The sequence below is a fragment of the Paroedura picta genome, chromosome 14 (genome assembly GCF_049243985.1).
Source record: "Paroedura picta isolate Pp20150507F chromosome 14, Ppicta_v3.0, whole genome shotgun sequence".
Classification (NCBI taxonomy): Eukaryota; Metazoa; Chordata; class Lepidosauria; order Squamata; family Gekkonidae; genus Paroedura; species Paroedura picta.
Genome location: NC_135382.1, coordinates 40,145,362 through 40,167,656, shown reverse-complemented (window position 1 = coordinate 40,167,656; position 22,295 = coordinate 40,145,362). Strand labels below are relative to the sequence as shown.

General features: G+C 54.7%; 1 protein-coding gene across 2 annotated transcripts in view; it reads left to right on the top strand.

The window, feature by feature from the left end:
* GALNS (galactosamine (N-acetyl)-6-sulfatase) overlaps positions 1-21,834 on the top strand; it is a 37,599-nt gene extending 15,765 nt beyond the window's left edge. For both annotated transcript variants that reach the window (XM_077309623.1, XM_077309624.1), the window contains 5 exons: positions 1,913-2,049; positions 4,972-5,074; positions 11,738-11,859; positions 17,962-18,079; positions 21,156-21,834. In XM_077309623.1, coding sequence (XP_077165738.1) covers positions 1,913-2,049; positions 4,972-5,074; positions 11,738-11,859; positions 17,962-18,079; positions 21,156-21,242 — 567 coding nt within the window. In that variant the 3' untranslated portion in view covers positions 21,243-21,834. The remainder of the gene's footprint in view (positions 1-1,912; positions 2,050-4,971; positions 5,075-11,737; positions 11,860-17,961; positions 18,080-21,155) is intronic.
* Positions 21,835-22,295: the final 461 nt, after the last annotated feature.

Sequence of the window (22,295 nt, the reverse complement as noted above, 5' to 3'; positions counted from 1 at the left end):
TGACGGAGAGAAATGGGGCTTGTTCAGGATATGCAGTGAAAGGAAGTGTTTGAACAAAGAGCATAAAGACAGGATTAATTTGAGTGTGTGGGTCTCATTTTTGGGTCACCCGTGCACTGGCATTTTGTGAACCACAGTTGTTTTGATTCCCTTTCATTCAGTTTAAGTTGCGAAGCTTCGCTATGTATCCTTTTCTGCGGTTCTCCCCCCCCCCCCTCCATCTTTTGGCTAAGCATTCCAGGTGAATTCATAAGCCATAAATACAGTTTCCCCCTTTCTCCTGTTGTGCTGCATCTGCTTTCTAGAAGGATCCAACTGGCAGGACTTGGTATTCTGCAGCTCTTTGAATCCTCCTTTCTTTCTCTGCCCCCCCTTTCCTTCTCCTCTGCTCCCCACCCCCCACACACACCCCTTCCCACCTCTCTAGTTGTGCTCCCTGAAGGAGAAAAGAACATATCAACCCAAAGACAGCGTTGCAACCTTTTCTCCACTATCTCCCACAGGGCACAAATTGAAATTGAATTAGACAGGGATATCAGGTCTGCTTGCTGTGATAAATGTAAAAGGATTTTATTTAAAAACACCCTGACATTTGTTCACCCAGTTTCAAATATTTAGCTTTCCTCCTTTCCGTTGCTGGCGGGGGCAACTTTATTAATTGTCGCCTTTGATTCAGAGTTAGAGCTTGAAAGCGCTGATAACGCCGGCACTGGCTAGTTCCTCTCGCAACATGGCCTGCAGCAGAAAGGATTTCATTTTCTTAAAGACGTTTTTTGTATGCCGAGAGTTTATAAAATTTTTTTAAAAAAACCCACCCTCTCCTTAACGTGCGTAATGCCGGCTGTTCCTCACTGATAGGAAGAATATCTGATCCTGCTCTTCGCCGTCTTCTCTTTCCTTGCTATTTATTTTCCACTGGTTTGTTACCCTCTGGAATCTCTCCCCCCCCTCCCCGTTTTGTTACGGGAACGGCAAGCGGAATGAAAGAAAGCCGTCGACACCAAGAAAATACTAAATCCCCCCCCCCCCCCGTTCTCCTCTGAAAATACTTCAAAGTTTATATAAATAGTAACCTCCCCTCCCCTGGTTCTCCTCTCCAATATGGTGTTGCAGATAAATCCAAGTGGCTGCAACACAGGCGATTAATTTCTTGGAGAAGTTTTCACTCCTTTGTGGCAAGAATGTCAAAGGAGGCCAGGAATGGAATCAGCCCTCTCCCCTGGGCCCTGGCTCTTCTTGGAGATCAGGCCCATGAATTCCCTGGGCAGCCCCCCCCCCCCCCCGCAAGCATGACCGCTTCTCCACCTGACCCCAAAGCCTTTCTCTCCCGCTGCCTCAGACTCTGCAGCGAGCCCTGGAGTATATCTGGGGGTGGGGTGGGGCCTCTTGCTCTGTCCCCAGTAGCCCCTCCATTCTTTGCCCGGCATCTTGGTCCCTCTGGGCCTGCAAGGCAAAATGGGCCGGTCCCACCACACCCGCTTCTCCAGCCCCATTTCTGCTGCAGAGCTGTTTTAGGGAGGGCTCCAATTTTCCTGCAGACCAGGCTGAAGCATTCCTAGCACCTTGCGATCTCACCGGGTTCCTGCCACTTCCTCCTCCTCCTCCTCCTCCTCCTTTGTGGACAGTTGGTAAATAGCTCTAAATGCCCCTGTGTAGAAGATATGGAGGTAGCAGGGGCAGACTCTTGTCTGTGTAGGAAGCTTGAGGGGCTTTCACACCCGATGGGGCCGGGAATAGGTAGGTGTGGGCTTGTCAGCGACTCTGCTGGGAAGAGAGTCCCCCGTCCCCCCCCCTCTGCCTCTCTCTCGGTGACAGGCCTCTCAATAAGGCCTCATTGGGAGCAGAAGCTCCCTCTGCTTAGGGACTTGGGCTTGGGTTTCTGCCAGCCCTGCTTTTGTCTTGTCAATTGCAGGTGAGTCATCAGCTGGCAAGTGTGATGGATCTCTTCACCACCGGCCTGGCCCTGGCAGGTCTGCAGCCTCCGAGTGACAGACAGATCGACGGCATCGACCTCCTACCTGTCATCCTGCAGGGCAAGTTAATTGACAGGTGAGTTATGAACACCCCCGCGCTCACTCACTGCCTCTCCCCCACCGGTGCTCCTCTGCTCCTTGGTGTGGTGTGGAGCCAGAACAGCTGGCTATTTTTAGAGCTCCTTGTTTCAGAAACTGGTCCTTCTGGGGAGGGCTGAGTAGTGGAAAGGCAAGATGTTGTGTTTCCTGTTTCTAGCTCAGCATGTTAAGTAGGGTGCATTCCAGCTCCGTGAGGACACTGATTGGCCTGGCTTTTTTGCAGAATACTGTTCCCAGGCTCCTTAAATGGGAGCCGTAGTCTTTGAGCCATGGTCCTGAAGCACGTTCACAACTGTGCCCCAGGAATGTGTCCTGCAAGATGTGAAGGGCAGCATGTTGCCAGAGGATGTTGGGGTGGATGGGAACAGTTCCTGGCAGAAGGCGTGGCTCGCCCCCAGGAAATCCCAGGGCCAGTCCCCTCGACCTCTAGCTCAGCTGGCAGGGAGCTGCCTGGTCTCAGCAGGAGGCCTGGCACTGAGCCCGCCTGGACGAATTGTCCGACGGGGTGCAAGTCACCTTCACATGTTCAACGGTACAGGGGAGGGCAACCGACATCATCAGGGGGCTGGGACACCTTCCCTACGAGAAAAGGTTGAGGAGGAGACAGGCTTACAAAATGGAGTTAACAAAGAGAACTTTTCTCCCCTCGAAACACTGCAGGGCATCCAGTGAAGCCAAAGGGGGGCAGGCAAAAGGAAATCCCCCTTTACGCAGAGAGTGGTTAAAATGTGGGATTCACATATTCATTTATCATATGGTATGCGTGTGATGTAGCCAGGAGATCCGGCAGCCGGGCAGGAGACATTTGGAGGTGGGTTTGCCGTTGCCTGCCCTCGCATCGCGTTCCTGGTATTCCTTCGAGGTGGCCCTGCAAGCGTTTGCCAGGGCTGACCCTGCTTAGCTTCCAAGATCTGGCGGGATCAGCCTGCCTGGGCTCTCCAGGTCAGATAAGAGGATGCAGTGATGGCCACAAGAATAAATAGCTTTCAGAGGATTAGATAGATTCATGGAGGAGAAATTTGTGGCACCTCCACATTCAGAGGCACTAAGCTCCTGAATCCCAGAGCCAGGCAGCAGCGTCAGCGGAAGACTCTCTGCCCGGTTGCTGGCCCCCAGAGGAACTGGTTGGCCTCTTTGTGAGCCTGGACTGGATGGTCTGGGTGCTTCTGATGTTCTGAACATGTGTGAGGTGTCTTGTTCCATTCACTACATGAGCTGGGGAGATGGTAGGACACGCAGATATGCCAAGCACCTCTTGAGTTCAACAGACTCCTTCCACCACAACTGCTGCGGCTTCCTAATGGAAATCAGGCAAGGCCATGAGGAGGGGGGTCCACGATGCTGGTACTGTACGATCACAGTCATCCTACGATATTTGCCAAGCAAATTGTAAGGTGCCCTGAGCCCTCAGAGAAGGGCAGCATCTAAACTGCAAAAATAAATATCCACCATCTTAGCAAGCAGTGTAGGTGTTGAACTCTGCTCTCTGAGCTAGGTAATCCTGCCATATCCTGTTTGGCCTTTATTGAATTATTTTTGACCAGAATGTTGTTTGGGGGCCTGGGGGATGACTGGGCGTCTGCGCATGGGAGTCCCCGGTCGGAGTTCATTCCAGTACTAGTCCCAGCCAGTGCTGTTTTCATTCCTCTTATCCCTGTCAGTCAGGTGGGCTTTTAAAAATCCTGTTTAATCTGAGTGTGCTGCCTGCAGATAGGAGCTTCCTTCTGTTGGGTGTCTGGGTTCGGTACTTTAAAGTTGAGCTTAAAATTAGATGAATGCATACCTAAGTGCACAGTCCAAAATACTTTTGATGCAGTGTGTGACCAAAACAGGGTGGGGGGTAGGGGGATGCCTTCCTTTTTTTAGCAAGAATAGCTGGAGTTTGAAACAACTACCAATCTCCTCCTCTAGGAAATCGTCAGGAAAGAAACTGGGGGGATGTGGGCGAATTCAGATGAGGCCAGAGAGAAGAAAAAACAGGATGAGGATAGCAGCCGAAATGAGAGGGCTGCCAGGGTTTGCTTTGTGGGGAGGAGCATGCCTGATTTTTGTAGGGGGGAAAATGAAAAGAAGTGGTCCTAGGCCGGGGGCTCTCCAGATGTCCTTGAACGACAATTCCCATGAGCCCTTGCTAGCGTCAGAATTCCCATGGCTTGGTGCTGCAGATTTTAAGGCCTGCGCACATGCAGCTATTCGTGTCAGTCGTGGGTTTCCCATCTCATGGAGCATTTGGCCCTCCTGTGGGATGGAACTGATGCCGACTTCCCCTTTGGGGCATCTGTGCTGCTCTTCCTGCCCCGTGAGCCGTCCTTTCATCAACAACTGACCCCGCACTGCCTGTGCCTCTCTCTCTCCCTGTATTTTGGGAAAACCCACCATGATGCTTGAGACGGTCCCCGTTTGCCCAGACAGCCCTCCCCTGCCCCCCCCCTCCACCCTGGAGCCAGCTTGCTTGGGTGCAGGGGTGGGGTAGACCGGCACGGCCGGGCCCATGACCGATCCGGCCCGCGGGGTCCCTGTGTCTCTGTCGCACAGGTGCCCCGCTTCGTGGTGTGTTTCAAGGCATCGGGCTCTTTGGGAAATGACACGGTCTGGTAGTTCAAGGATTAACAGTCCCCGGCAAGATGACTCCCGTAACGTTTCATTCTTGCCCACCCAGCGCAGGCTCTCGCTCGCCTTGATGGACGCTTTAAAAAATGCTAATTGAAAACCTTGCTGGCGAGGCTATTAGGGGGCCGCCTGCTCCTGACTGATAGCAGAGTCGCCAGCCGGGCTCCTTGGCAGTATTTGTCTCCCTTATCTCCGCGGCTGCCACAAAAGCCGCTTGTTTGGACACGTTGCATTTCTCATGCGGCTGCACATCTCTCTTTGTCCCCCCCCTCCCCCTTCTCTCAATCAGGCCAATATTTTATTACCGCGGCAACGAGATGATGGCGGTGCGGACTGGGCTGTACAAGGCCCATTACTGGACCTGGAGTAATTCCTGGGAGGAGTTCAGCCAGGTAACGGGAAACCTTTTCCTCCCCCCTCCCTTCGGCCCCTGCCGCTTTTCACCAGTGACTCCCTGGTCGCCAAGACCCATGGGGGGCCAGGCAGCCCACCTCCAACCCTGCCACTCCCCTGAGCATGCTCTTTCTGGGCAGGGCCTGTGGCTCAGAGGTAGCACAGCCACTTGGCAGGCAGAAGGCCCCAGGCTCAACCCACGGCATCTCCAGCTACAGCAGGCGGTGGGAAAGGCCTTGCCTTCAGGCTCTCAAGAGCCGCTGCCAGTCTGAGTAGGCCGTTCTGACCTTGAGGGTCTCTTCGTGTGTTGAGGGTCTCTTCTGACCGACCATTGGAGCAGTGCTGCCTTCTGGTGCAGCCCTGGTGCACACACGTGTTGGTGGCATCCCTGGGAAGCCGGGGTGGCCAGGCCAGGGGCACTGGGGGCCAGTGGGTGAGGCCCGGGGGAGAGGGGGGATGCACAGAATAGTGAGGAGGGCCTTGCAGCCTGAGATGAACTAGGAGGTGGCTAGAATTGTCTCCCTGTGTTACTGTGTTGCCCACATTGTGCCTTTCTGTGTGTGTGTGTGTGTGTGAAATGCCATCCAGCTGCTTGTGACTTCCAGCACTCTTAGGAATTAACGTCCTCCCACACCTCCTGCTCAGGCCTTGCACACCGGAGTCCGTCTCGCTCCTGCTGCGTCTCCTCCTTTTCCTGCTCCCTGTGACTTCCCCTCCCAATTCCGTCCACTTTAGTCCACTCACTTTCCAGGTAGGAGTGCCTAAGCACTTTTTCCTTCCCTCCTGTGATAACGGGGGCCAGTTGGCCTCCTGCGAATGGTGTCAGTCATGCAATTAAGGAATGCTTATTCCTCTCTAAGTCTTTGTTTAACTGCCGGTTGATGACAGTCAGCAATTACACTGTACATCAGAGGGATGATTAAAAATTCATTTGCTTTCCTGTCGCTGGTGTTGTATGTGGTTGATGTTGTTAGAATTGGAGCACGGAATTAGTGGTCAGAGGAGTCATTAACAGCATGCAGAGGGGGCAGGGGCTGAGATGTGTTCAAATTATTCTTCTGATGTTCCGGCATTAATTACTGCTCTGCCTATCTGTCTGTTTGTTTTAAATAATAAAGAGGGCACAGAATATTGTTTCACTTTTGATTACAGGTCCTAGCGACATTCCCAAGGCTGAATTGCCACGTGTCTCCTTTTCATGGCCCCTGGTTTTCTTATCGATATTATGGAGACTGGGTTTGGGAACGGCTTTCTGCTGGTTTCAGAGCAGAACTGGGGCTTCAGTGCCCGCGTTTGAAGTGGCACTGGAAATTCCAGCCGAACAGACACTGAATTGCCAGCCACTGTTGCCACGGGCCATCGCCGGCCTTCCTCGGTGGCTTGTGACCTGCTGCTTTGATTCAGGTGTCTGACTGTACTTGGCTTAGAGGGGCTCAGGTGTTGCCACTAAATGAACTTCTCGGAGCCAGAAAGGGCTCCCCAAAGCATGGGGACTGTAGGGCTCCCAGTTCAAAACTGTGGCGGTAAACTCTGCTCGTCTCTTAACCTGGTTGTCCGTGGGGTTGTGCTTGGCCTTGCCCTAAGCTGACTGAGGTGTGACAAAACAGCTGTTGGGGTTTTAATTAGCAGCGTTTGTTTGTGGCCAGGGCTGGTGGGTCTCTCTGCTCTTTCCTCTAGGGCTGTGATGAGTGAGTCTGTTTCCAGAAGGGGGGTCCCAGTTGTGGGGCGATTTCAGTGGCAGAGAGCATTTGGGGCCTCTGTGGCTGAGTTGATGCTCCTGATGATGCCCAGGTCCACCATCTGCCCATTACTTCTGGTCTTTTGGCTCATCATTTAGGATTCTCTGTCCTTGGCCTTATTCTGGTTATGCTTTTGTCCCCAAGAGATCTCCTTCCCCTGCCTTTGAATTCACCCGTGACTGTTTTAGGTTTGGGGGCTTCTAAAGTCTGAAAACAGCAATGAAAGTGTCAGAATACGGGTTGCCTTGGCCGCCTTAATTTCCTGTGATATTCGCCTATCCTTGTGCCTCTGGAAACAGAGGGAGAATTAGCTAGTTTCTCCCTCTCTCCTAGCTCCCGTTCTCTGATTTGAACTGTGCTGTTCCTTGCCAAAGTCTGTTTTCGAGATCGAGCACCAGCCTGTTTCTCTCCCTTGGCTGTGAACGCCTGTTCTTTAGCAAGGGCCTGCTTCCCAGAGTGCCGGAAGAAGCAAGAGAAACCCGCCTAACAGAAAGCGCACGTGGGTCAGAAAACCTGGCTGGCTGTGTGGCTTTGCAGCTGTCAGCTGCCCAGAATGGTTGCAGGAGGCATATTTGCTTAGCTGCCACCCCGGGGCTGTAAAGGAGCTGCTTGTGATTTACGAGTCTTCCTTGTCTGTGCGGTTTCAAACTGTAATTCCGCTCTGGAGCTGAGGAATGGGTCACATTGAGCAGAAGCGAAAATTTATTGGGGGGAAATGCTGGTAAACAGTCGTGTGATGTCACCTTTTGCGACAGGTATTTATAGTCCGGTCCAGAATGGTATAGGCAAACACGCCCAAATCAAGGCCTGTCCTGGAGCAACCGTGAGGGATGTCCAGTGGGGGTGGTGCCTGGGAGGCTGCTGCAGGTTTCGAAAAGAGGAAGGGGCCCTTGCTTATGCAGAGCCAGAGCTCCCTCCCGTCTCTTACCTGCTGCACCCAGAGAGAGGCTCAGCATGACAGGTGCTCTGTCTAGGGGATCTGTCATGGTCCAGGCGGCCGAGGGAAGCCCTCTTCCCTTTAGACAGAGCACTGGGGTTTAGGGGTGGCCCCTCCTCCCTGCCTCCTCTTTCCAGAGAGGACCTGCCGTGGGGAAGGGCCATGGGCTGGACTAGCCTGTGAGGGAGGCGGGCAGCCAGAGAGGGGCCAAGGCACGTCGACTCTTCTCCTTGTGCTTTTCTGGTCGTCCCAGGAGACAAGGGGGGGGGGCAGCCCCTATTTCCTTTCTTCCCTCCCAGCCTCAGATCCGCTTTTTTGCAGAGTGCAGCTTTGGTGCGTGCCGGGGTCCTGACTCCAGCCTCCGAAGGATGTGTGCTTCACGTCTCCTGGGTCGGGCGGGTGGCACATTAGCCAATGAAGGCGGCCTCTCTGGTGCTCACCGTCATATCTTGTTAGCTGACAGTGATTTGTTATTTTTTTATATCATAAAGGCCACTGTGTATTTTTAAGAGGATTCTGCGACTGTGTTTACACCCAGACCCCTCTTGCTTTAACGTGCAAATGCCAGAGGGGTTTTTTATGCTGCAGCCGCCTCCAAATGCCCTTCTCGCAGACGTGAAGCGATCGATCGATGGCACCTTTTCTGCTAGAGGTGTGTGTGTGTGTGGGGGGGGGATGTGCCGTGAAGTCAAGTAGAACCTCGCCAATAATGGCAGGTGATTGTCGTCCTCTGAGCATGAGGCTCAGCCATTGATTGCTTCTGCTTGAGAGCTGATGGAGACGTTTTGAGCGGCCCTTTGCCTCCGGCCCCTCGTAGACAGTTAACACGAGAGAGGAGGCTTTTGTTCAACAGGGCTGAAGCACCTAGCACCAAGGAGGAATGGCAGGGGCTGGGGGTTTGGGCAGGTGCTCTGTATCTGACTAAGATCAGACCAGGCAGGGTCCGTCCAGTCCAGCCTCCTGACTCACACAGGGGCCAAACAGCTCCTCTGCAGGGCCAGCAACAGGGCAGAGAGGCCGAGGCCTTCCTAAGGACATCAGAAGAGTTTGCCATTTTGAGGGCTGCAGCCCATTAGGTCAACACCTTCATTGAGCTCTTCTCTTCGACCCCAAGATCTTTTCCCCTCTCAGTCTCAGCCAGCTCAGACCCTGTTAGCCTAAATGTGAAGGTGGGAATGTATGTCCCTGGGTGCCTCGCTTCCAGAAGCTTTGGGTCTGCTAGGCTGCAGCTCTCCTCTCTTCCAGTGCAGGGCAAGTTGCTGCCACGCCGGGGATGCCTCCCTCAAGCCACCTGCTTTCCACCCAGTTCTTCCGCTTGCCAGTCATTCTGTCCCTTTGTGGCGCTCCAGTCTGTGTGTTGGAATGAGGGTGTCTCGGGAGAGGGCGGGGGTCCCTGCGCCACCCGGGCAGATGCCATGATCCGCAGCCGCTTATCGGGTCAGAACGATCTGGGACGGAGCCCAGATGATGGATTGCCAGAGGCCGTTTGGGAGCACACGGACCCTAGTCGTTCTGCTTGGCGGAGAGCCCGAATGGCAAAGGCCTGCTGTTTTGCCTCCTGTTCCTATTGACAGAGCAGCTGTGTCCTGTTTGCTTTGGAGATGGATGCATGCGCAGGGCAGCCGTAGAGCTGTGCGGCCAAGGACAGGCCTGTGGCACAGGCAGTGCTCAGCACCCCAGGGCCCTGCTTTCCCCTGGGAGAGTCTGTGCTAGTGGGAGAAGCCCGGGCTTCTTGACGACCCCAGAGCGGGTGGAGAGTAAGTGCTGACCTCAAACCAAAACAGTTGCACACGAGGAAATAGTGGGCTCTCAATAAAATAGCCTTCTTGATTAGCGTCCAAAAAAACAGCTTCTACGTTCCTCTTGGCCCTTGACTGGCTGTTGTCTTTTAGTTCCCGCTCCCCCCTTTCTGGAATTTCTCTTTGCGCCATTGCAAGCCTTTGTGCTGGGAAGCCCAGAGGGTGAATGAGGCAAGCACCTTGGCATCCCCTTCTGGGGCGTCTGTTGCTCCTTCTGAAGGCTCTCTCTTTCTCTCTGTTTTTCCAGCCACTGATTTGGGAAATCTGTAGCTCGGTGCAGGTAAATGGGATTTCATGGGCTTCTGACCTTTCTTGCTTTATTGAAAAGCAGAATATTAACTGCTCCACTGACCAGCCTGTCCATTAAAGAAACACGGGATATTTATAGAAAATTGTTGGCCAATCAAATCCCCTCCAGTGCCCCTATAGAGCCTTTTGGCGCTGCTTCTAAGTGCAAACAGCCCAGCTGTGCCCCTCCCATTGCCCTCCTGCCCCCGTCTAAAAGCAATAGCTGTGTGCTGCTGGCCTTGGTGGTCTGTGAGTCTGGTAAAGAGGTGGGTGCCTTTGAATCTAGGTGGGCTGGCAGCCTGGCAGAAGGCCCCGTGTTGCCTACCTGGGGCTGCAGGGTCCTCCCTAACAGTGCAAGGGTCTTGGTGTAGAGCAACAGGCAGAAATGCTAGTAGGAGAAAGAGGGGAGAGGCCAAGGTGGTAGCAGTAGTAGAAGAAGAGTTGGTTTTTATACCCTGCTCTTCTCAACCTTGGGGAGTCTCAAAAGTAGCTTCCAATTGCCTTGCCTTCTTCTCCCCACAAGAGACACCATGAGAGGTAGGTGGAGCTAAGAGTTCTGAGACCTGCGACTGGCCTGAGGTCTCTCAGCTGGAGGAAGAGTGGAGAGTCAAACCTGGCTCTCCGGATTAGAGGCCACTGCTCTTGATCACAACACCACTCTGGTTCTCGCCTGAACAGTAGGAATCTTTCTAGCAGGAAGAGGAGAAGATAATAGAAATGTAGCGCTAAAAGGGACTTCTAGGGTCACCTAGTCCACAATTCAGGAAATCACACCTACCTCCCAGCCCTAGCCTCCATCCCCCCAGTGCCCCCTGCCTCTGAGGCCAGAGGAAGGATCCCGGGACCAGTCTGGCCTGGAGGAAAATCCCTTCCCGGCCCCTAACTGGTGCTGAGCATTCCCCTGGGCATGTAAGAGGGCCACGAGAACCAAGCACTGGCTCTTCCCTCCTGCCCTCCCTCTCCTGAACTGTCTGAGGTCACGGAGTCGGCAAGGCTGTCAGAGGCTGTTTTAAGACAAAAGAAGCAGGTAAGCAGGTCCTTTGAACCTGAGGATCCTCACTGGCTGTTACTTGACTATGTGTTTTTAAATGCCTTCAGCGGGAGAACTTGACAGATCTCTGTACAGGACAGAAGAGGCATTTCCAGGCCCAGCACAGTAGTTCCAAACCTGGGAACAGGACCAGGCTATTGCAGGAAGGCAGATATTGTCACCGGCTGCAGTCCCAATGGACAAAGAAAGGGCTGGCCAGAGGTATGACGTCCTCTTGCTGGACAGCTGCTCTTTGGCCAGGGAAATGGTCAGGTGCTGACCCACTGCTGCCTGCCTTTGAGATCTGGCCTTTCTAGGCTTTGTGGGATTTGCTTCGATCTTCGTTCGGATGCAGCCAGAACTTGTGGATGACGCTTTCCAAACTGCCTCCAACTTGCAGTCAAAGCCGCTAACAGATGATCCTTTTCATATGCATCACCATAGCAATTAAATGGTCTCCACTCTTTGCAATGAATGTTTTATAAGGATGAGATTTTTTTTTTTAAATCATGTGGCTAGAGAGCTGACTGTCTCAGCACTGCCTCCAGCAGAGCTGTGATGTGCAACTGTGAATATTTGTGTGTTTAACAGCAGGTTACAAGTTCCTCAAAAATCCCTCCCTGGATTTGCATTTTGGTGTGAAGGTCTGAGTGGTGGAGGTGGTTTGTTTAGGTCTCAGCCTGCCCTGTGTGAGCCCAAATGACTGTCCAGCTACTTATCAAGGTTTCTCTTTCTCCGTTGCTCTCCACGTTCTGTCTGTTCAGAAAGCTTTTTGGCCTCCAGCCTTTGGCTGCTCTTGCAGGGAGATGCTTCCCCATCATGCCGTTGTCACTGATCTTTGCAAATGATGTGGCTTTTTTTCACTGCAGGGCGTTGACTTTTGCCCCGGGCAGAATGTTTCCGGAGTGACCACCCACGCTCAAGTGGAGCACACCAAGCTCCCGCTGCTGTTCCACTTGGGAAGGGACCCTGGAGAAAAGTACCCAATAAGGTGAGAAAGGCTCATCTCATGAAGACCGCTAACTGCAGGGCACCTTCGACCAAAACCCTGCTGGTGCCACTGCCATTCTGGAGCCACCAGTGGAGGTGTCGGGGGGGGGGGGGGCATGCATTCCTGGGTCAGAATATTCTGGCATCTGCTTTTGCACGCCTCAAGGGATGAGCCGGCTTCTAGGAGCATGGAGACTGGAATTCCTTTTTGCAGCTTTCTAGATGCTAGAGCTGTGCGTCCTTGAAAGCCGTGGCCTCTCCTCCTCTCTGATGCTCTGGCATTGGTCTGTGAGGCCGGGCCCTTTGGGCCCGCGGCTGGAGTAGACTGAAGTTGCATTTATAGCTTGGTTTTGACTGGGCGGCTGGAGTTTTGAGTGGCAGACCGTGTGTGATTCAGGAAGAAGGGAATTGGCTCAAGTGGTGTTTTCCTTAATAAGCTGGTTTGCAGGTGAGTCTTCCCAGTCAAGGATGCATCTTTTGCACTGCAAGAGAGAGAAATTCTGCCTTCACTCTTGTCCTCTCCCAATGGAACAGATCTGCATAAATAGACTGATGTGCTTCAGCTATGCTGTGTCTCTGTCGTAATTTTACCCTGGAGTCCAGCAGCACCTTTAAGATCAGTGAAGTTTTAGTCAAGGGACAAGCTTTCATGGGCACACACAAGTGCAACTCAGAGCAACTTGGGTGGGGCTTCCCTCCCCTGCTTTATGTTCACGACAGCCCTGTGGGTAGGGTAGGCGGGCCGGATGGGACTGGCCCACAGTCACTCAGTGAGCTTCATGGCTGAACTGGGCTTTGGACTCTGGCCTCCCCTCGGCCAGCGTTGTGAGGACACAGTGATGCTGGCTCTCCTGGCTGAGTACAGCAGCCTCGAGGACCCTCCTAAGACCGGGGTGGTCTCCTCCTGGTTCCCGAGGTGTCTCCAGGGTTGCCCAGGTGCCTTCGAGCCATGAAGGGGAGAAACAAACATCAGTGGCAGCCCAGTGCCAGAGTTCTGCCTGCCTGGGCCTTGCAAGGGTGAGGAGTCGAGTCTCCTCTACTGCAGGGTTTCCTGGTGGTGGCAGGATTGGGCCCGTTTGGTTTCCTCCCTGGCTCTCCTGAGTCCCGGTACCTAATTGTCCCTTTTGCAAAACACATTTTCGGGCTTGAGCCGTGCCCCATCTGCAGCCATTTCTCACCTGGTTCCTTTGCTTCCGGAAGGCACACAAGCTGTTGCCGTGATTGAATGTTATGGCAAGATTATGACACAATCATGGGAAACGGCAGCCTTTTAATCTGCATGCCTTAACAGAAAGCCCCCTCCCCCCAACTTTTAAAAGAACCAACCAAAAGAGATTCCCTCCGTGAAGCCTGGCACTGTTCGTTTCCCCTCGTATCTCTGGCCACGCTGGAAACCCCCCAGGAAGTGGGACTCCTCTTCTTTGGGGTCATTAAACTCTCCTCCTTTGTGGCGATGTTCCTCGTGTGGCCGATGCCTGTTTTGATTTAGCTTAATGATCCCCCTTGGCTGCCTGCCTGCCAGGAGTCCCCGTGTGAGTGCTTCTCCGAGGGAGAGGAGCAGGTTTTGCCCAAGATCATTTAACTCCGAGATGGATCCCAGCAAGAGCCTGGATTGCTTGCTGGGGTGGGAGTGAAGATGCCAATGAATGCAGAGCGGGCGTGGCTGTCCCCCCCCCCCCCCGAGTGCTTGGCCTTCTCCTCCCCCTCCTCCTCTCCGTGACCTTGCCCTGGTGCTGGGCTTCCCCATCTTGTTGCCTTGTCAGGAGAGAAGGACTGCAGGGACCCTGAGAGTGGCTGACCGTATCAGAAGGGGAAGAAACCAGCAGATGGTTGCCTGTGGTTGCCATGGGGAGGCACTGAAGGGCACCAGCCTTTGCGGTCTGTTTTTGTTGGCCTCCATGTCAGGGGCAGCCGGGCTTGCTGCAGATCAAGGCAGCGTCCAAGTGGGGCTGGAGACGGCCCCGAGAGGTTACGGCCATGGCCAAATGTCCTGGAGGGGAGCAATGTGGCTCATGAGTTGCTCTGAGAGTTGGGAATCCCTGGCAGGTCTTCCTTCCAGTGCAGGGGCCGGGGCCAGAACTGGAGCCCCCCTGTGGCAGTGTCCGCGTTCCCGTGCGTCTGCCGCTGCTCCAAGTAAAACAAAGCATCGTAACGCAGTAAAGCAGCACTGAGGTTTCAATCATCCACAATTCATAGTCCTCAAAATGAAACCGCTGTGGGTGACTCCCCTGCCCATTTGGGTCCATGAAAGCTGAGAGTCAGGCCTGCGGTCTGCCCCTCTGAGGGCTAACCTGACTGGCAGAGAAACGTCTTTCGCTGGACGCATGCCAAGGAATGCTGCACCCCTGAACGGTGGCCCTTCTGCTTGGGAAAGAAGCCTCTGCCTCAAGGGAGCTCAAGTCGCAGGGCTGGGAAAGACCGGCCGTTCAGGGAGGAGAAGTCCCCCCAAGGGCCGATCCCGGGGGAGGAATGAGCATTCTTTCCAAAGGAGTTGGGGGAGGGGTCCCAGAGAGCATGCCCTGACATCTCCTCTTAAACAACATTTCGATTGCGTGGCTGATTGCGAGGTTCCACTGCGAGAGCCTGGCTCACTGGAGGGCACCTTGATCTGGGAAGGGACTTGCGGAGAGGAACAGGGATCGCCTGGATACCGAGGCAGCCGCGTGGGTTTGTGTCATGAGAAAGCCAGCTGCACCCGGTGCTTCTGCCTGGCCTGCTCCCCCAGGACGTCCCCTTCCGGTGTCCTGCTGGCCTCCCTTTTCCCCGCAGCCCTGAGTGCTGCCCAAATGGGTACGAGGCAGGCGTTCAGCTCTGGCTTCTCCCTGGGGACCCACCATCCTTGACTCCTTCCACGCATAATCAATACTTCCCTTCCCTGCACAGGAAGGGCGGCCGAGGCTGTGGCGTGGCTCGGCGGCTTCAGTTCCCACGGGGAGGGGAGTCTGGGGCCAGGTCCATCCATCGAGGTTGTCTGGCACCGTAGCCAAGCTGCACCGCGGAGCAGTCTTCGGGGGCCTGACCCTGTTCTCGCATAGTCTTGTGAAAGGACCCCACAGGGTGAGGCCTACAACAGTGATGATAATGCATTTGAACTTATAATCCGCCCTTCCCTGAAGGCTCAGGGCAAGTAACAAGGCACATAATCGACAATAAAATAATACTTTATAATCATTTATAGATATGAGGATGAAAATAATAAATTATAATCTGTTCTAAAGCCACCCCTCTCATCATTTTCACCATCAGGTGATAATTTTACGGATGTCAAAGGAGGCCAGAAGTTTGGCCTCGTATTCATTCTTAACCGTGTGCCTGGCAGAACAGCTCCCTTGAAACTGTCCCTGAGCCTCCGGGGAGGGTGGCATATAAATATAATAAATAAATAAGTCTCGGCAGGTTGAGTGTTGAGGACAGCACCAGTAACCTGAGCACACCTGGGGAGAGCGGGTGCAGACATGCCCCCCCCTATCCTGGGCTGCCCACTCTTGCCCTCCTTTCTGAAGGACAGCTTCTTCTTGAAATAGTCCCAACGTGCCTGAGCAGAAGGGATGTCTTTACGGACGATCCAAACTTGAACTGTGGGGGCTGGGAGCGGATCCTCCCGCGCAGACTCCTCCCTCACCTGGCCCGTCGTAGTCGTGGGCTGTTTTGTCTCACCCGGACTGGGAGCTCAACAAAGGGAAGAACGGCACGACCTGCCTTTGCCCTCATTTGGATGCCCAGCAGAGAGAGAGAGGCTGTTTTCCGGCTTGGCTCCTCGTCACTTAGGTCTGACAACCACAGACATCTCCAGAAGCCGGGGAAAGGAAGGAGCAGGAGCCAGAGATGGAGGCCATAATAGCCGAGGGTGGGAGGCCGCGTCTGAGCGCTGCTCCCTCCTCCCAGCCCTGAGCTGGGCTTTCGCTGCAGGCCATGGTGGGGTTAACAATGGAGCGAGCGACAGACGGCTTTGCTGGGCGAGGAGAACAGATTGCTGAAGCACAATTACACTAAATGAACTAAACACCCGCCACACCTGTGCCTGGGCCCTGGCGCCTCCCAGCCATCCCTGATTGGCTCCCCAGGGACTTCCCGGAGGTAAAGTGTCAATTAGTGTAATGACCCTGGACTCTGTCCACTCTGCTCCTTCAGCCGGAGCGTGGAATAATTCCGCGTACACAGGGGGAATCTCTCCGAGGCAGCTCCTCACCACACCACCTGCTCCCCCGGCCGCGCTCACCCGCTCATTCTTCCACTGCAATTCCCATCTTCCCCTTGGCAGGCTCAAAGAATACAAATTTGGGGCAGCCGGAGGGCAGCGCAGGCTGTTGGCTTCCTCGGACGATGGCGTCCAGAACACCTGTGTATAAATCGCACGAGCCCCCAGGATGAAAGCAGCCACGGATTCGGGTGGTCCGTGCTCCCTGCTCCTCCTTTCTGCACCTGCCCTTGAATAAAATGGGAGGGAGAGGGACAGGATTCCAGGGCAGAAAGACTTTGGCTTTGCAGAACAGGCACCCCTTTCTAGCACCTGCCCTCCCCACAGTGGCCCACATGGAGGGCTGGGGCTGGTGGTCAGCCCAGAAACTGGAAGGGCTTGTTGTTGTTATTGGCTCTTTGGAGAATGTAGCAGAGTTTGCCCAGTCTCAGAAGCAGAATTCTGAGTGCTGTAAATAGATCTCCCAAGAAGTATATTGCAGAAAAGGGTCAACTTACATCTGTTAAAGTAAGCCCAGTTGCAGTCAAAAGAAGCCTAATCGAAAGAGAGAGCAGCCAGCTTGGCAGTCGTTGTGCGAGTGGGAGTCTAGGGGAATGGGCTCTACAGGAGAGCCCGGCAGGCACCTGGCTCTCCGTGGCAGCTCCCAGGTTAAGACAAAGAGACTCATTCCATTCAAGGAGAGAACACCTAGACACACCCAGAGGGATGTAGCGCGCGCACATGCACACACGGAGCGTTCAGGCATGCAGAGTTGCTCGCTCCAGCAATTATTGTCGGGTCACAGCTATAGTGAGTAGGATGCAGGGAGGCCCTTCAGGAGTCTGTTGCGATGCTCGACTGTCTCTTGTGGCCTCACCTCTGCAGTTCTCCAAAACGGGTCCAGTTCGCAGAGCTCTGCTCCTCGTCCCAAAAGCCCTCCGGCAGGCTCCCCCCCCCCCCCGTCCTTGGAAGGCTGCCAAGGAGAACGGGGTATTTATAGGGCTTACTGGAAAGTGTTGGCGCGTCCCGAGGCCTCAGCCATGATTGATTTGGGGGGCGAGCGTGAGCCCCAGGGCCAGCGTCCCGCCTGGGCCATGAATCCGGGTCCGGGATCCGGCCTGTTGTGAGCGTCTCCATTTCATCTCCAAAAGCAATTTGCTGTTCTTTGTTTCCTAAGTGACTCTTAATATGATGGACAAAATGAGATCACTCTGTATTAATCCTCCATTTAAGCAGTACTTGAAGTAATGCCGGCAGTGAAAGGGAGCGTTAAGCCACTTAAACAAATACCTGCTGGAGTTAGACTCCTGATAAGAGTCAGGGCTGGAGGGCGCAGGGAGGGGGGCGTTTCCAGCTCCTCCTCAGGAGTCCAACTAAGCTCTTGTTTTGTGGGACAGAACAAAGTCTGAGTCCAGCGGCACCTTTAATGCGAACCAAGTTTTATTCAGGTTATCAGCTTCCACGTGCAAGCTCACTTCTTCCGTGACAAACGTGTGCCTGCACCCAAAAGCTTCTACCTGGAATAAAATTGAGCTGGTCTTAAAGGGGCCCCAGGACTCAAACAGAAACAGACCGGCACGGCTGCCCACTTAAATCCACCACATGGAGCAGTTTGTGCGTCCCTGGCTGGCCTTGGTGAAGGCCTGCTTGTGTACAGACGGAAGTCAGCCGGCCAAGGTTAACGTTGCCCATGTCTTTTGCTGCGCTGAGCACAGGTTACATCGTGCTCAGATTTTGAGGCTATACCCAGAACTACCCTGGACACAGAGGTGGAAAGTGAATGGGCAGCCTCTGCAGCTACCGTGCCATGTTTTAGCAGAATAACTTGGGTCGCTTTGTCCCCCCTGACAAGACCCCATCCGCCCCGCCCCGCCCCATGGAATGACAGCTCTGTGACTGCTGCCCTCTGTTCTTCTGCTCCCCCAGATTTTCTAGCGTCGAGTACCAGACCGTCATGGAAAGAATCTCTCCGGTCGTCCAGGAGCACCAGGAGACGCTGGTCCCCGGGCAGCCTCAGCTGAACGTCTGTGACAAGGCAGCCATGGTAGGGATGGAGACGTGACGAAACCTTCACCTCCTTGGGTGCCGATGCCTTTGGGAGAGCTTGAGCATCTCCCTCCCTTTATAGGGGAAAATGGATGCCATCTCCCTTCCCTTGGACGGGAGTTGAGGCTACTCGCCAGAATGCTCAGAAATCGGTTACCTGAGCTGTGCAGAGGTGCAAAAGGACCCGCCTCTGCTTGGCCTGCAATCCCTGGCAGCCCCTCCAGTTCAAAGGACCAGGCCAGAGGGGATGGGGAAGACCTTGTCCTGCCCAAGACCCAGGAGAGTTGCTGCCGGTCTGGTAGACAAGACTGCCTTTGATGGCCTGATTGCCTGACTCAGTTGGAGGCTGCTTCATGTGCTTGCGTATTTTTTTTTTTTTGGGGGGGGGGGTGTCCAGCTCTCCTCTGGAGACAGCAAGAGAGAGAGAGAGCTAACACTCTTAAGCACTTTTCCCTTGCTCCAGTCAAGCTGACCACAGTGTGTGTTGCAACAGGACTGCCTTCCTTGCTACCCTCACACCTTCAGACTGGAGTGGAAGGACTCGGGGATCTCCATCCTTAGACTCCTACAATCCTAGGGTGGGAAGGCCACCTAGTCCCACCCCTGGTCTCTGTCCAGCCACTGCTTGAAGACGGCCCGTGAGGGGGAGCTCCCCACCTCCTGAGGCAGCCCCTTCCTCTGCTGAACTACTCTTGACTGTGAATCTCCCCTCCCGATATCCTGCCATTCTACCGTTCTACCCATAGTTTAAAGCCATCCCTGCAGGCCCTCGCCTCTACTGCCAACAGGAACCTTTCCCTGCCCTCCTCTCAAATACTTTGACTCCTGAAAGCTCCCACCCACCCAAACCTTGTTGATCTCTGAGCTGCTACCAGATTTGAATCTAGCTGATCTCCTGCAGACCAACCTGGCTATCTAAGCAGATAAGATAGACTCGGGTGGGTGGCCATGTGGCTCTGAAGCAGTAGCAGAAAGTTCTGAAAATCCAGGTTCTTCTGCTTCCGACCCTTCCAGCCAAGGGCTTTGAGCTCCTTAGGACGATCAGCTTCCGTTTGCCTGCCTTGTAGGGTTTGGCCACTCCAGCTGTCCCCTCCATGGAAGCCAAAGCCTGATTATGGAAGCCCCACTAATTGTCCGCTCGGGGGTCTGGCGCTCCCCCATCCCGGCCCTTGCAGTGCGGTGCCACCGCCGGACCACCTGCACCCCCTAGTGCCAGCTGCCCGGAACAACAGCCAGCCCGCCAGCCAGCCAGCCTGCCTTCCCTGCCGGACACAAAGCGGCTATAAATAGCACCATCTGAGTGGACGGGGCACGAATGACCTTTCAGAACTGACAGCCGGATTCTCCCGTGGGTTGGGGGTGGGGGCACAATTTGCTTGGCTGCTCTTGTGAGGGGGAGACGGATGTGGTGCCAAGAGGGGCTGCGCTTGGTGCTGCACGGAATACTAACAGGATGCTGTCCCAGACGCCTTGAACGGGGGGGGGGGGGGGGGGGGGGTCTGGCGGTTGCTTTTCAGGATGCTGGAAAAGGATAATGCAAAGGGTCCCAGGGAAGCAAGGCTGAAAGAGCCGGGGCTTTTCTTCTTTAGGGCAGCTGGGGAGAGACGCGATGCAAGTCCACAACATTTTGTGGACAAAATGAGCTAGAGAGAAACTCTTTGGTGCCTCCCTTAAGGAAGGAATTCAGGGGCACCGTCTGAAACTTAACTGGCAGTGATGGACAGACTCCGTCACACGTGGGCCCTTGACCCGTGGCACTTGCTGCCACAAAGTGTGGTCTGTGGCTGCTGGCTTGGATGGAAAGGTCTGTTGCCGGGGCTTTTGGCCCCATCGGTTCTCCGGGCTGAAGGGCAGAGAATTACCTGTGGCCATCAGCGGGGAAGGGCTGCTTGGGGGTGTCCCTGCGGGAGCTGGGCTGGATGGACGGCTGATCTGATCCAGCACAGCTCCTCTTAGGAGAGCAAGCAACAGACCAGCGGGGAGATGGGCAGATATGGGCAGAGCATCGCTTATGGAAAGGCACCTTGCCAGGGCCGCTGTTGTGACCCACTGGCATCGGGGGAGTCCTCGGGGTCTTCTTCCCCGTGCGATCCCAGACATTGCCCTAGTTAAAGGCTCACGGGTGGGTGGGCATGGCTTCCCCCTGGGGTCCAGCGGAGCCCTCCTTTGGGAGCCCAGCCTCTGTGGCGTGTCTCTCTCCCTGACATTGGGTCTCCTCTACAAGACTCAAACTGGGGCAAGGGGATTCCTGCGAACCACGGAGGCACGTGGGCTCCGTCCCCGTTCGGTGTCGCCATGTAAATGCCTCCTAATCCATCACTTGGCGGCCTAATCCATCAAACTGCTCATTAAAACACAAATGTTCTTATCTGTCTCACCCTTGGCCTTCTGGGACGGCTGCCTTCTCCCGAGCCCTTTGGGTAATCTCCGCAAATACATCTGCGCAAAATAATTATAGAGCCTTGCAGAGGCTCCGACAGGCTCTTTCTTCCTGTCAGCGGCACAAAGGCTTGCTTGCTTATCGCGATGCCAGGAGGAGGACGAGGAGTTCTGGCAGCCCAGGAATGACGGCATGCGGGAGGGGGGGGGTTGCCGGACCCTGTTGCCAAGAAGATTGGACTGCCTGGGCTGTTGGCATGGGGATTTGGACACATCGCCCTGGCACCGTGTCCAACAGAAATGGGCAGTGAAGCCGGACAGGGAAGGGGCTTTAAGTCCTGTAAAGACTTGGGAAGGGGAGGGGGGTTGGGTATGCATTCTCCCTCTAGAGCCTGGCTTCTTTCTAGAAGGGCCCCCAGCCATGCTGCTCCTTCTGCCCCTCCTCTGAAGGCGCTCACCTGCATTGGGTGGATTCTGTCCAGACTGGGAAGGGGCAAGGAATTCCACGGCAGCCGGCCCCAAGGACATCCTTGTGTATCATGAGGGATGGCCAAGGCACCCCGTAGCTTTGTTCAGGGCCTCCGCAAGCTGCCTGGCCATTGGGGGGCACACGGTTCTCTTGCCAGCCCCCCCCCCAATCATGAAGTGCTTGGTACTGCTCCAGGGTGACCTTCCTTCTCTTTCTCTCGCAACAGAATTGGGCCCCTCCAGGCTGCGAGAAGCTGGGCAGCTGCTTGACGCCTCCCCCTTCGGACCCACAGAAGTGCTTCTGGCCCCACTGAGGCTCAGCCTGCTGGAGACGGGGCACTCGATGCTGGCATTGTGTGTTTGGGAAAAGGCCTGGGCAGGCTGCCCTGCACTTCCTTTCTCAGGGGGATGATTCAGTAATAGAGGGGAGGCCTGCAAATCGAGCTCTCCGTCTTGGAAGAGAACTGCTGCAGCCCTCGCTGGTCTGGGGCAGCAGAGCCCCCGTGGGCTCCCATGACCGGGGGTAAGCGGTGCTTGCTCCTGCACAGGGGCTCTGGAGGCTCCCAGGGCAAAGGCCTCCTTGGGCATAGAGGAGAGAGCTGCCCATGGCTGCTACTAGTTAACTGGAGCCTCCATGTCCAGGGGCTCTCTACCCCTGAAGTAGCAGTTGCTGATGGGGAGGGCTGTTGCTTGTGGGTTTTCTGAGTGTGGAACTTTATGGGTTCTTGCGCTGCGCATACAAGAGCTGCTGCCATTTTAGGACTGCTTGTTTATGAAGTGCCAAAGATTCATATGAAGGACTTCCTGCTTTCAAAGAAAAATTCCCATGATTGTGGCTAATGAAACCTCATTCCGTATCTTTGTTAAAATGTTGACTTTTAAGAAACACTTGTGTCAGATTTGTAACTTCTGATTGTCCTGTGATTGTGACCAGGGAAGGGAATGCAGCCTCTGATCTTAAGGGGCTGCGTGGGGAGGGGGGCTCTAAGCGCAGACTCAGGGCAGGTGGGAAGGGCCGGGATTAGGGCCCCAGCTGCAACGCCTGCCTGCCCATCGGGGCTGGACCCACAGCCAAGATGCACACCTTGGGGAGAGAAATGCCTGGCGTTTTCGGTAGGGAACAAAAAGTCTGCGCTGTGCATTAACAATGTGGCTTTGGAACGAGTCTCCCTCACCCTGAGCAAGAGCTGCCTACCTCACGGGGCTGTTGTGGAAACAAATCTAGTGAAGGAAGAAAAGCAGCCGTGCATCCTGAATGAAGCGGTGCTTTAATCGATGAAAAGGGAACTCTGCAGCAGTCTGAATAGCGCGGGGGGGGGGGGGGTAAAAGCCACCTTCTTCCGAGGCAGGCCACGGCACGCCGCCCC